This window comes from Anolis carolinensis, chromosome 2, assembly GCF_035594765.1.
Source record: "Anolis carolinensis isolate JA03-04 chromosome 2, rAnoCar3.1.pri, whole genome shotgun sequence".
Classification (NCBI taxonomy): Eukaryota; Metazoa; Chordata; class Lepidosauria; order Squamata; family Dactyloidae; genus Anolis; species Anolis carolinensis.
The window spans coordinates 45,328,198-45,341,204 of NC_085842.1; the positions used below are offsets into that span (position 1 = coordinate 45,328,198).

General features: G+C 39.6%; 1 protein-coding gene across 2 annotated transcripts in view; it reads right to left on the reverse strand.

Annotated features, from left to right (window-relative positions):
• Positions 1-13,007, reverse strand: part of frmd4b (FERM domain containing 4B) — a 285,193-nt gene that overhangs the window by 109,825 nt on the left and 162,361 nt on the right. For both annotated transcript variants that reach the window (XM_016991676.2, XM_008105390.3), the window contains 2 exons: positions 9,441-9,497; positions 8,391-8,413 (listed from right to left, as the gene is read on the reverse strand). In XM_016991676.2, coding sequence (XP_016847165.1) covers positions 8,391-8,413; positions 9,441-9,497 — 80 coding nt within the window. The remainder of the gene's footprint in view (positions 1-8,390; positions 8,414-9,440; positions 9,498-13,007) is intronic.

Genomic DNA, 13,007 nt, shown 5'->3' on the forward strand with positions numbered 1-13,007 from the left:
GTCCTATCAAAATCCATAATTTTGGCCCCAAAACCTGCCCTTGATTTATACATGACGTCAACTTATACGTGAGCATGGTAAGCTCCTCAGCACCGCAGGATGTATTTCCAAGTAAACTTGCAAAGACTTGTGCAGACAGAATCTTTTAGGCTGCCACCCAATAGCTACCTACTTGGAAGCAAGGTTTGCTGAACTTGATGCAAACTATTTTTGAATAGACATGTATAGAACCACACTTTAAATACAAGAACTCACCCAAACTATAGCTGGTAGGCAGGCACCACAATGGAAGAAGCATCACACCGTTTCATAGCTTTCATAGCTGAAGGCTTTCATGGCCAGAATCACTGGGTTGCTGTGAGTTTTCTGGGCTGTATGGCTATATTCCAGAAGCATTCTCTCCTGACATTTTGCCCCCATCTATGGCAGGCATCCTCAGAGGTTGTGAGATCTGTTGGAAACTAGGCAAGTGGGGCTGTTTATCTGTGGAAAGTCCAGATTGGGAGAAAGAACTCTTGTCTGTTGGAGGCAAGTGTGAATGTTGCAAATGGCCAGCATGATTAGAATTTAATGACCTTACAGATTCAAAGAAGCCATTGAAACCCACAAGCATGTGGACACTTGCAACAGAAAGGAGGAAACCATGAAAATGAACAAAACCTGGCTACCAGTATTAAAAGCCTCTAAAATCAGTACAGTAAATAAAGAGCAACATTAAAAAAACATGGGAATTCCAGACAAGAAACAACCAGGGCCAGCAAAATCTCCCATCAAAGGATTCCCTCAGGCAAGAAGCAGCCAAGCTTTGAATCTGCAAGGCCATTAAATGCTAATCAAGCTGACCATTTGCAACATTCACACTTGCCTCAAACAGACAAGAGTTCTTTCTCCCAACCTGGACTTTCAACAGATATATAACTCTAATTGTCTAGTTTCCAACAGACCTCACAACCTGAAGATGCCTGCCATAGATGCAGGCAAAACGTCAGGAGAGAATGCTTCTGGAACACGACCATACAGTCTGGAAAAATTCACAACAACCCACTTTCATACATAGCTTGAAATCCTTTTCCAATATGGTGTTCTGCAATGCATATGTACATTGTTATCACAGTACAAATAGACTATACTTCCTCTATTAAATTTAGTTATATACGTGTACATTAATTATTTGTACAAGAAACAAAAAACAATTGACTGAAAACCCCATCATAACAAAAACGGAAAAATGTTTGCAGTCAAAACAATTGGTAATGTCATAATTTATTTTCCTAGCAAGTTATATATTGTTTACCTTAACAATGTTTTGTAAATAATTGTTAGTAACATACAAAGCCATTAAATAACACACCCCCCCCCCCCCCGGCCCGGTAAGAGTGAGCTGCCCTGAACTGTGCAGACACCATTTCTGAGTAGATCTGCAAGGCTCTTAAAACTACTTGTCTGCCATATTAATAATATTTTTTCTTAATTTAATTGTGCAAGGGCAGAAGTACTGATGCTTAACCAAATAAAAGAAATTAATAACATGTGCATTATGAAATATCACTCCAACTGACCAAGCCTAATCTAATTATCATTAGATTATTACTCTAATCCTTGAACCAAATCCAAGACATTGAGGTTAATTTACTCAGCTTTCCTTTTTGCTTCCCTCTCTCCTGATTGCTTCCCTCTCCTTTGAATGACTCTTGCTTATTCTTCATTTGTACTTCATGTTGTAGATTCTTTTTCTACATGTCCAGCTTCTTCCCCATATTTGTTTGGAATGAACTGGCTCAAGTAGCACATCTTTCTGAGACATTTTGGAATTGGGAAATCTGACTAAGGACCTCATCCCATGAAAAGGGGGGGGGGGGGGAGAGAGAGCATCATCTTAACATGGTGATTCGGTTTGGTTATTTGGGGTTTCTGATTCAGAAAATTGCATTGGATAGACCTCATCAGTTCAAGTTTCTGATACATAACATAGGCCATCCAGTAGTCGCCATCTGCTCACACACAGAATCTATATATATAAAAGGGTAATGAAATTTCAGCCTAGGACAAAACAACAAAACTACACATCCCAGAAACACTAAACTTGGCAGCACAATCCCTCATCCATGCCTTTACGTTCATACAACAAAAAGAAAAGAAAAATAAAGTCTTAATTAGAGGGAGAGGAATAATTGTTTTTATCCAATTGCTGCCAGTTAGAAGGCTAAGCTCTGCCCACTTGGTCTCCTAGCAACCCACTCAGCCCAGGGGACAGGCAGAGTTAGGCCTCACTTAGGCCTCTTCCACACTGCCTATAAAATACAGATTATCTGATTTTAACTGGATTATATGGCAGTGTAGACTCAAGGCCCTTCCACACAGCTATATAACCCATTTATAATGGACTTAATGTCAGGAGAAAACCTTTACCCTTTACCTTAACTACCACCAATTCCTCAATACTTTATTTCCCATACCACCATACTTCGCCACAGCAACGCGTGGCCTGGCACAGCTAGTACCATATATAATAATCTAGAGCTGATGTGGTCTATTCAATGCAATTTTCTGAACCAGCACCCCAAATAACCCCAGGAACAGGCCTTAAAACAAAGACACCCAGAATTTTTTTTTTTGTTGGGCTGTGTTATTATCTGTAGTAGTAACGGTGAGGCCGCGGACCATATTTTATTTCTTGTGGACCACTGGTTGGGAACCACTGTGCTAAAGGGATCCTCATGATGGGTCACTATTTCAAAGATTACTACAGCATGACATTACGTCCGTTTGGGGCCCACTATGGTTTACATCTGAGTTGACATGTTGCAGACTGCATTGTAAGAAACAGGATATAATGATGTTTTCAGCATTTCTTCCAGGATCTCAGTAACTTAAAAGCAACTTTCCTTCCCCCGCTCCCACCCGCTATTCCACCAAGATTTTAACAAATCACTCTAATTACCAAGGAAATCGAAACAAACAACTTCTGCTTGCCTAGAGCAATCAGACAGTTTGGGTATTTGCATATCTAATAATATTAACCAAAATCAGTGGCATTTTTGCTATTGCATTTACATGTATATATTTTTCATGAGAATTAGAAGAGTACATTTGTGCACAAATTGTAGAAGGAGGGATATTAATACTATTTCTTTTAAATAGAGTTTAGAAGTTACTTTTCTGGAACAGAACTAAACAAATCCCTCAACCAGCATGCCCCCTCATTTATTTCAATTTATTTATATATCATGCCTTTCTCCTAGTATAGGACACAAATGATTAAAAAATGTTACCAAAAAAGGGCCTTTCCCATGCTCTGGTTTGTATTATTTGTATCCTTCCTTTACTCCAGGCATTCCCATACAAAATTTCCTTCATCCATGGGGATGAAGCTCTGGAACTGCTCAGAGATTAAATGGCAAAGCAATTTGGGTCTAATCTATCAAACTATATTTGATGGTCTAAGTATTAACACAGCACCACAGTAAAACCTGGGTAACATGAGTTTTCTAACTCTTCCTTTTTGGCAGAAAGGCTGTATTTTCCTTCCCTCTTAAAGCAACCACATACACTCTGATGCAGCGTAACTATTCAGAAATAAATGAAAGTTACAAGTCTTAGCACTCCAAGCTAAGTTCTGAGAGTAGAGTGGAGATTGGTAAGCTTCGTGTTCAACCACATGCTGCCCAAACTTGCTGTTTTAACATGATATGCTAGCTCAGTTCTCTGAGGACCTTGACACAGGGCGATGTGGTCACATTGCTTTACTAGCAGATGCTGGAATATCCTGAATACATATGGCTCTCACAAGGTATCCCAATATGACATTAAGCAGGTAAACAGGTCGTACCTCACCAGAAATGTGGCTGCACAAAAAGAAGAACTATTTGCATGACCAAAGCAATACACTGAACTCTGAACTTGCATATAAATCACTAAATTTAGGACTGTGGTTCTCAACCTGTGGGTCCCCAGATGTTTTGACCTTGAACTCCCAGAAATCCTAACAGCTGGCAAACTGGCTGGGATTTCTGGGAGTTGTAGGCCAATGTGTCATTGCACAACATAGGAAACTTTGCCATAGAAGAAAGCCAGCCTATTATAAGAGTCAGAGCGTCACACTAAAGTGGAAGATACACCTGGGTTCAAATCCTGTCAAGAAATGGTTGACTATCATTTGTCCAAGTGATAGGACATTGCAAATTACACTTAAGTGTCTATGTAGGATGAGTAGGTATTATCATCATTGCAGTATTATCATCATGCCCACCATGTCCTGGGTTACTAGTTGTTGGTGTTGGTTAATGTTTTATGATATTTTTACTCTGCTGTTTTTAATTATTTTAATTAGATTGTTGGAGCCTCCGATGGCCTAGGGGATAAAAGCCTTGTGACTTGAAGGTTGGGTTGCTGACCTGAAGGCTGCCAGGTTCGAATCCCACTAGCTCCATGCGGGGACATGAGAGAAGCCTCCCACAAGGATGGTAAAACATCAAAACATCTGGGCATCCCCTGGGCAACTCTCTCACTCCAGAAGCAACTCCGGTTGCTCCTGACATGAAAAAAAAAATAGATTGTTCATGTGTTATTATGTTTTTAATTGTATTTTAGCTTTTAATCTTTGTTTATGCTTGGCATGGTCCCCATGTAAGTCACCCCGAATCCCTTTGGGGAGATGGGATATAAAAATAAAGTAGTAGTAGTAGTTGTTGTTGTTGTTGTTTTACAGTGTGCAGTTCCTAGTACAAATGTCAGTACCATACAGCAGCTTTCAAATGAAAATAACAAAAACATCCAGCACACTACATTGCTGAGTAAAAGTTCACTTCATTTTGCTTGAAATCACTCAATTTCTTAACAAATGACATGTAGCAGCGTGCCTATTTATTAGTTTGTTTAAATATTAATCTCTTATCCTGTAACCGAGAATGTCATGGCAAGGTACAGACAATGAAACAACATTAAACAATCTAAAACATTATGTGTTTTATAAATATGTGAGCTGACCTCAATGAAATCAATTGGATTTGAGAGCCAACATATGCATTATCATTAATGGCTATTGGAAGATAGCAGCTTCCTCCCATATTACAACAGAACCAATTAGTTTTTGGCATCAAACATCAACTTTTTTTCCTGTATCAAATGCTAGTATGCTATAGTGGGAAGTATACATCATGGGAAAATGCCTCCCTTGTTAATCCTTGTTGGTGCTAGTAGTGTATGGCTCCAATTTAATCAAGCTAAAATGTTTATGGCTATTAGCCATAGGTCATTACAAACAAATGCAACAGGATACAATGCAATTTTAAAAGACCTTCAATATAGACACAAATCCAAATAATATAAATATTATAAACCAAATTAAAATATTTTTTAAAAAACAGTTTCATTGAATGGAATTTTCTTGGTTGAACCTGTACTAATCAACAGATATGGCATAATATTTGTGCCAACGATGTTCAACTTGCAATTATTGATTCACACGCAATTCACTAAGTATAGTAAGCATGGATATGTAAATCAGATGTCTTTGTGAATGGACAGAGTGTTATCCAAAGCGTTAAGATACGCAGCAATTCTGTGCAACCCGGAGCATAATGGTGACCTATATCTCAACATCTCAATGCATAGCAGACTTGGAAGGGCATCTAATTAAGAACACAGCCTCTCAAGTGACACCATCCGACTGTTGGGAAACCCACTTAATTGTTTTGTCCAATTTGTATTCTGCTTGGTGGTTTTCATAACACACAGCAAATCCTTTTGTGGATTAGATCAGATTAACGTTAAGAGTTTTAATCTGTGATTAATTGGTTAATCTTACTAATTTCAAGACTTAATGCTTTCCGCCTGTTTATAGGAATCATCACACATAATTGTTACTTGCATTCCGTTAAAAAAATACCCAGTGACTGATCAATCATGACACTTTTAGGTGGAGGATGTTTTGCCGCCAGCGACACTTGCTTCCATCCACACAATTGCTGCAGATTATGTAGGGAGTGTGCAAATCCATGGGGTGATCTCTACTAACTCCCAAATATATCAACTGAATGGCAGAGTCAACATGAGAGGCAGAGTTGGCACCGAGTAAGGTTCCTGTATTCATGTTTAACTCCTTTTACCTCATTGTTCTTTTGTCATGCAAACAGCCATCCTACAAATGCTGCTTGCCCCTCTCTCTCATTAAGTGTTAATTTATCACATTGGTTCATTTATACTTTACTGTTTCCCCAAAACTGAAACTCAGGGCAGCATATGAGAGAAAAGGGGAACCAGTAAAATCTATGTAGGCAAAAAGTTTCCTTTAAAAAGTATACTTAAAGTAGCATTCAACTATCTAGTATTCCAAATCCCTATTGGGCTAAAAAAAGCAACCCTCTCATTAAAAATGGTACAGAGAAGTAGATTTTCCATAAAGATTCAGCTGGGAAATGCAAAATCTCTTAGCTCTGTTATAGGGTTGCCAGAACAGTCACTGAATGTGCATCTACAATGTAGAATGAATGTAAAGGTAAAGATAAAGGTTTTCCCTGACATTAAATCCAGTCGTGTCCAAGTCTGGGGGTTGGTGCTCATCTCCATTTCCAAGCCAAAGAGCCGGCGATGTCCATAGACACCTCCAAGGTCATGTGGTCAGTATAGCTGAATGGAGCACCTGCTGAAGTGGTACCTATTGATATACTCACATTTGGATGTTTTCAAACTGCTAGGTTGGCAGAAGCTGGGGCTAACAGCAGGAGCTCACCCTGCTCCCCGGATTTGAACTGCCGACCTTTCAGTCAGCAAGTTCAGCAGCTCAGCGGTTTAATCCTCTGCGCCACTGGGGGCTGCCCCAGAATGAATGTAGTTTGACATTATTTTAACTGCCATGGATCAATGCTATAGAATTTCAGGGAATTGTAGTCCATCAAGGTATCAGCACACTTTGGCTGCAAGGGCTAAAGACCTTGCAAGAATACTATACTTTATGATTCTATAGCATTGGACAATGGCAGTTAAAGTGGTGTCAAACTATATTAATTTTACAGCGTAGATGCACCCTGTATTTGTTTTGAAGCCATCTTCTCTTCTGAACTGAGAAGGCTATAAATCAATATAAGCCATATAAGAAAAACAAGGGTGATTATACCTACACACAAAGCTGAAAGCATTAAGCCTTTAAACTGGTTAGATTAACCGATTAAAGCATAGTATGAAGTCCCACTAGGTAGGACTTCACAACTTCTCATTTCCCTCCCAAACCCACCTTTCAGCCATTGCCTCTGCCAAGAACAATCACTTATTGGCAGCAGTAGAACATGTAATAGTAGAGAAACATTCAGCTATACCCCCATAGCTAAATGCACAGTGCTACATCTTCCTTTACCAGGAGCAGTTGACTATTAAAGGTACAGAAGCCCTGTAGTCAAGACAATCCTGTTCTGTTAATTGATTGATTTTAATTATGAGTTCCTGTCCCTGGATGGAAGTCAATAATGATGGATATGACAACAAATCCATGCAAAGGACTGTCATGAGTCCTAGGTTTCTACACCGCCTAAAAGTATTTGTAGAACAATAGTAAACATATCATTTTTCCTTTGTGGAAAGGCAGGCAAGGAGTAAAACATTAACATTAACACTGCTAAAGGTAACCTTCTGAAGATTTGTTTGTTTAGTGAGTCACTATTAATTAAGCTCTTTGTCTCTCTTGCACTCCTTCGACTCAAGCACAACTTCCGTTTTATTTTATTTTATTTTTATTTCCTCCCCTTCCTTCCTTCTGGTCTGCAACTGCACTGAAGTGGCTGAGTTTTACAGGTAGGGTGGGTCACAAGAGGTGAAGGCTGTCCAATTTATGGATCAGTCAGCGAGAGCTAGACCCAACTAGTCTCTCCCAAGCTATTATACAACTATGAGGTCAAGAGCATAATGGGTGAGGCCCTGGCGGGGTAGCCACAAAAGACATGCTGTACACTGATCTCCTGAGCAGGCAGCTGACAAACTTCATCTTTCTGGGAAGAAATCAAAGCTGTTTGCGAACAGCATCATTAATGAAGAAAAGCCACCTTGGGTTTTCTTTTAAAAATGGAAAACAAAGCAAAGGAACTTTCCTGCAAGAGGATCCTGCTAAAGAAGGCTGGGAATTGTTTACACAAGCTCCACCTTATTAAAGATTAGCTCATGTAGGCAAGCCGGCTCTGTGGCACCCTGAAAGAGAACATCTTGATTCACAGCCATTCACAAAAGAATCACATCCCCACAGCCCAGCCGGTCAGATTTCGCCCCAGTTACTGCACTTGTTTCACTCTCTCCTGCCCTCATTTCCAGTTAGAAAAACAATCCATTCAAGTAGTGGAATGCAAACTGAAGAGAGTATAATCACTTTGTATGCAAACATGTTTTTTAAAAGAGAAAGTAATTACCTCGAGTAGTCCCCTTTGGCTTCCTACAAGTAGGGAGAAAGAAATTCATGACATTAAAATACTATTTCTTTAACTTTAAATCTTCCATCAGTAACAGCATTGTTAAGAACAACCCAACCCATATTACTCACAAAGCTCTGGTTGTGCATGCACATTAAAAGGATTTCATTAGTTTTACCAAGCTATTTTTTTAAAAAAATACTTTGTTCTTGGAATAGAACCAGGTAGCCCGTCCTTGGCATTCTCAGCTATAGTGTGCCAGAAGCCAAAAAAAAAAAGGCCAGCCCTACCTAAGTCTGGCTTGAATCAAAACAACACAAGAGTTCAAAATGTCAAAGCCCATTATCGGTTTGTGGCTGATTTTGTTTTCATGTTAGAAGCAACTTGAGAAACCGCAAGTCGCTTCTGGTGTGAGAGAATTGGTCGTCTGCAAGGATGTTGCCTAGAGAACACCTAAATGGTTGATGTTTTACCATCCTGTGGGAGGCTTTTCTCATGTCTCTGAATGGGAAGCTGGAGCTGACAGACGGGAGCTCACCCCACTCCCTGGATTCAAACCGCCGACCTTTCTTTCAGCAGTCCTGTCGGCACAAGAGTTTAACCCACTGTGCCACTGTGCATTTTTGGGAACTGAAGAAACAAGTGTAAAGATTCTCCAGTTCAACACCATCTCACTCCTACTTTCTTTCAGTATTAGAGATACCCAGATATCATTTGCATAATGAGGAAAACATATGAAAACATGAGGCAACAATATAGTTAATTCAAATAACTCCATCCAACTCCTGGCCCCACCCCAAATACATTTGACACCACACTCCTCCTACTCATGTGCTTTTACTCATACATGTTTACCTGGACTTTGTAGAGTAGCAGATTTGCAACACTCTTAACCATGCATTCATACTATATATTTGTAAAATTGATATATTCATGACATCAAATTCATGCAAACTACAGAAACACCAATATGGTTTGTAAACTATGGGCATTTTAGAAAACATTTTGCAAATTACAAAAAAACACACTGCGATTTGGGAGAAATCTTACCTGTAAAATCAAAGCGGCTAATCTGAAGACCGTCTCACTTTCCACCTCAATATGCCCCTGTTCAAATAAAGGGAAAATGTTAAGTTGACACTTCAAGGTCTACTGCACTGGGATCAATCCCTCTCCCCCTTTCACCCCTGCTGAATCTGGTTGTCTGTCACTGGTCAGCACGCTGGTTTTCCTTCAATTGCGGATCATACCATTACAGCAAAATGGGTAGATGTAATTTGAGCTGCAAAGCTCAATTTAACAGAACAGGACTTAACATGGATAACTAGAAAAATCACACCGCAAAAGAAGTAGAGTGCATCGAGAAAGGGGGTAAGCAGACCTGAGGATTGCCTGCAATCTTTGATGAATCACAACTTCCCCTTGTAAATGTAAGCACATTTGCACCCTACAGGTTCCCAAGCTTTGGTTGGCTGCGCTGGCTGGATTGAATTCTCTGCCAACACACTTCGGTCAATGCAGACTGCTGAGTTTTAAGTAAACACACACATTCATAACACACACATGTAGTGAAATGTGGCGCAGGTTGATTTAGAAGTGAATCCCCAACTGTGCTCAATGGAGCAAATGTATAGAAGGCTTCAGCTTCATTATCCTTTTTGGGTGATGTTTAGGGGACATGAGCTATTATTTTAGCACAAGAAGCAACACTTGAAAGAAGTCAGTGCACATTATGTTCAGACACTGGATGATGTTTCTGCAAATGAATAACTAAGGTTCATAATACTTTTGAATGCATAGGGCTTTTCAAGCCCTTAAACATTTCACTCCAACAACAGCACTGCTGGATACGTTGCTAATCTACCTGTTTCATAAATGGAAGGCTTCTGCTAAAAGGCAATGATCTGCTGTGGTTGCCAAGAAATCCAAGCACTAAAACTTCCTTCCCAGCAGATAGTCAGGATTCCAGAACTGAAGAGCCGATAAACTTCAGAACAAACCAAAGATGGCTTTCTGCTTGCTAAGTTTCCTTTCTACTTCCTGTGTAATTCTACTCCTTGTCCCAGCCCCATTGTAGAACTCAAAAGTTGGCACCACTTATATCTGGGCATAAAGATAACAGTGTCTTGAAATAAAATTTCATCATTCATATTTTATGTAATTCTAATTTATGGCAATACTATCATAGGGCTTTACTGGCAAGGTTTATTCAGAGGAAATTAGTCACTGTCTTCCTCTAAGAGTGAGATACTGGACTTGCTCAAGATCACTCAGTGGATTTCCAGGGCTGATTGGGTATTCAAATGTTGTCTACTTGAGTCGTAGGACTTCGTGCCATGGGGTGGAGTGGGGTGGATCAGGGGAAATCATCTTCTTCGTGTAGTGTTTTCTGTGGCTTCCTTCTCCTGTTTCTACAGAAATCATCCATTGGCTTTGCCATCACACTTTTTTAAAAAAAGAGAACTTCTCAATTTCTATACAGCAAAGTATCTTTACTTTGTCATTGCAAATGCCCATTAATAAAAAATAAAATTAATATAAATGTATTGTTTTGTCTGCTATCCTTACAGTAATGGTGATAACTGTATTTTTGGGGTGTATTTAAGGACCACCCACAGGATAATGTCACAAAAGAAAAAGAACACGGGAAAGGAAAACAATTTCCATCACACCTGAATTCCACCATTGTAAACCATCTCTATGCACAGGGAACCATCTGGAGTCGATTTCGCAAGCATTTTAAAAATCCTTGTGTTTCTACAAACTTAAGAATCGGGCTCTAATGGGGAACTAATGGAACAATCTTGCGTCGTTTGATGGCCTCCATTGAACTTTGTGCTTTAAGTGGATAGAAACACTTGGAGAGGCACCATAGGATGTGCTCAGTCCAGCACTCAACCACTGCACCACATTGAAAGGAATAAATATCATGGGATGGAGTACAGAGAAAAAGAATTAAAATTATGTTCTATGGCTGAATGGAAATAGTTACCCAGGCTTCTTTGATCCAAGGTCTACTAATATGCTGTCTACTGTAATCTGAAGTATAGTCAGCCCTCACTTTAATGAGGGCTAGAAGTGCAGGAATCCCACAAAAGTGGAAAAATTGCAGCCCCCCACTCCAGGTTTGCATTTGGCTGCCAAAAACTGGGACCATGTGAACATTCACAAGGTAGCCCCAGCTTCAGGAGGTGGACCAGTGGGGGAGTCCTCACTTCTCAAGGCAGGAGTTTCCATGTTACTGTTTTGGGTACAGGAGTTTCCTATTCCCAGCAGAAGGAGACATGATGGCACAACTTTAGAAAAAGGAAATAGGTGTACATTTACAAATTCTATACGCTGACACATAAACAGCCCCGGGGATCATGTAGTTTGTTGGCATCAATCCAAGCACACATCATTTTAAACTCAAGACAATGGTGAGAGGGTTCCATGGGAACCTGTGCATGCTCATGTATAATGTCACAATCTTATTTTCAGAAAATAGTTCTGAAAAGGGAAAAAGAAATATGAACGGAGAAGGACATTTAGGAGTCAGGAAGTCTGTTCTCAGCTTTCTCTGACATAGGTAAGGCTAGAATTACACAACTGCATTTTTCACAATAGTTTAGTTCCCAGCCTGTGATGTTTTAAAAAGGTGTTGTACCCGAGTTAGATGTGAAATATTTATGTGGGTTTTTTTGATATCCTGTGAAAAGCTCGGCAGAAATGGAAGTGTTCTTTTGCTCTAGACATATCTTTATTCTTTCAGACTCTTTTGTTGTCACAGGTGCATGTTCTAGCATACCAATATTTCCACATACCCACGCTTCTAATCTTTGATGTGTGCCTTCTTCAAGTTGATTTCTCCATATAGTGAACCCATCACAGGGTTTTCTTGGCAATATTTATTCATAGGAGGCTTGCCTTTGTCTCCCTCTGAAGCTGAGATAATGTGACTTGCCCAAGTTCAACCACTGAGTTTGCTTGCCTGAGAGCATAGATTCAAATCTTGGTCTCCAGTCATAGTCCAGTGCTCAAACCATTCTGCCCCTTATCTTGCCCTTTGCTAATTCTACTTTCTGGAAATAAGAGAAGTTCAAGCAAGTGAGCTTCCCCATAAACAATACGCCATGTGCCTTAAAGACTCTGAAAGTTTGCTTACAAATGTGGGAGGATCATTAAAAAAACAAGATATGAACAACAAAATGCCATTAACAATCCACAGAATATAGTCTGACAAATCTTACTCTGACAAGAGACACACGTAGGTCCTTAATAGCTCCATGACATTTTAGACCTTGCTTTTAGTGACAAACTTATCAGTTCAACGTCTCCTTGCATCATAGCTCTTAAAGTGAAAAAGATCTCTACCTAAAAACGGGACCTTAAAGAAAACCTGCTTATATACGTAATCCTTGTTACAAAAGTCAATGCCTCAAGCTACTATAAGGAAAACTGTCCTAGCATTCACATTTGCATATGTCCTTGGAGTGCTCTGTAACTGCTTTTCATGAAGGGTCATGTAGATTTAAAATTTAGCAATGCCGGTAGGAGAATTATAGTATATAATATGTTACACATTCATTTTTCAATATACCAAATGTGAAATAGAAAGACAGAGGACCTTACTTGTCA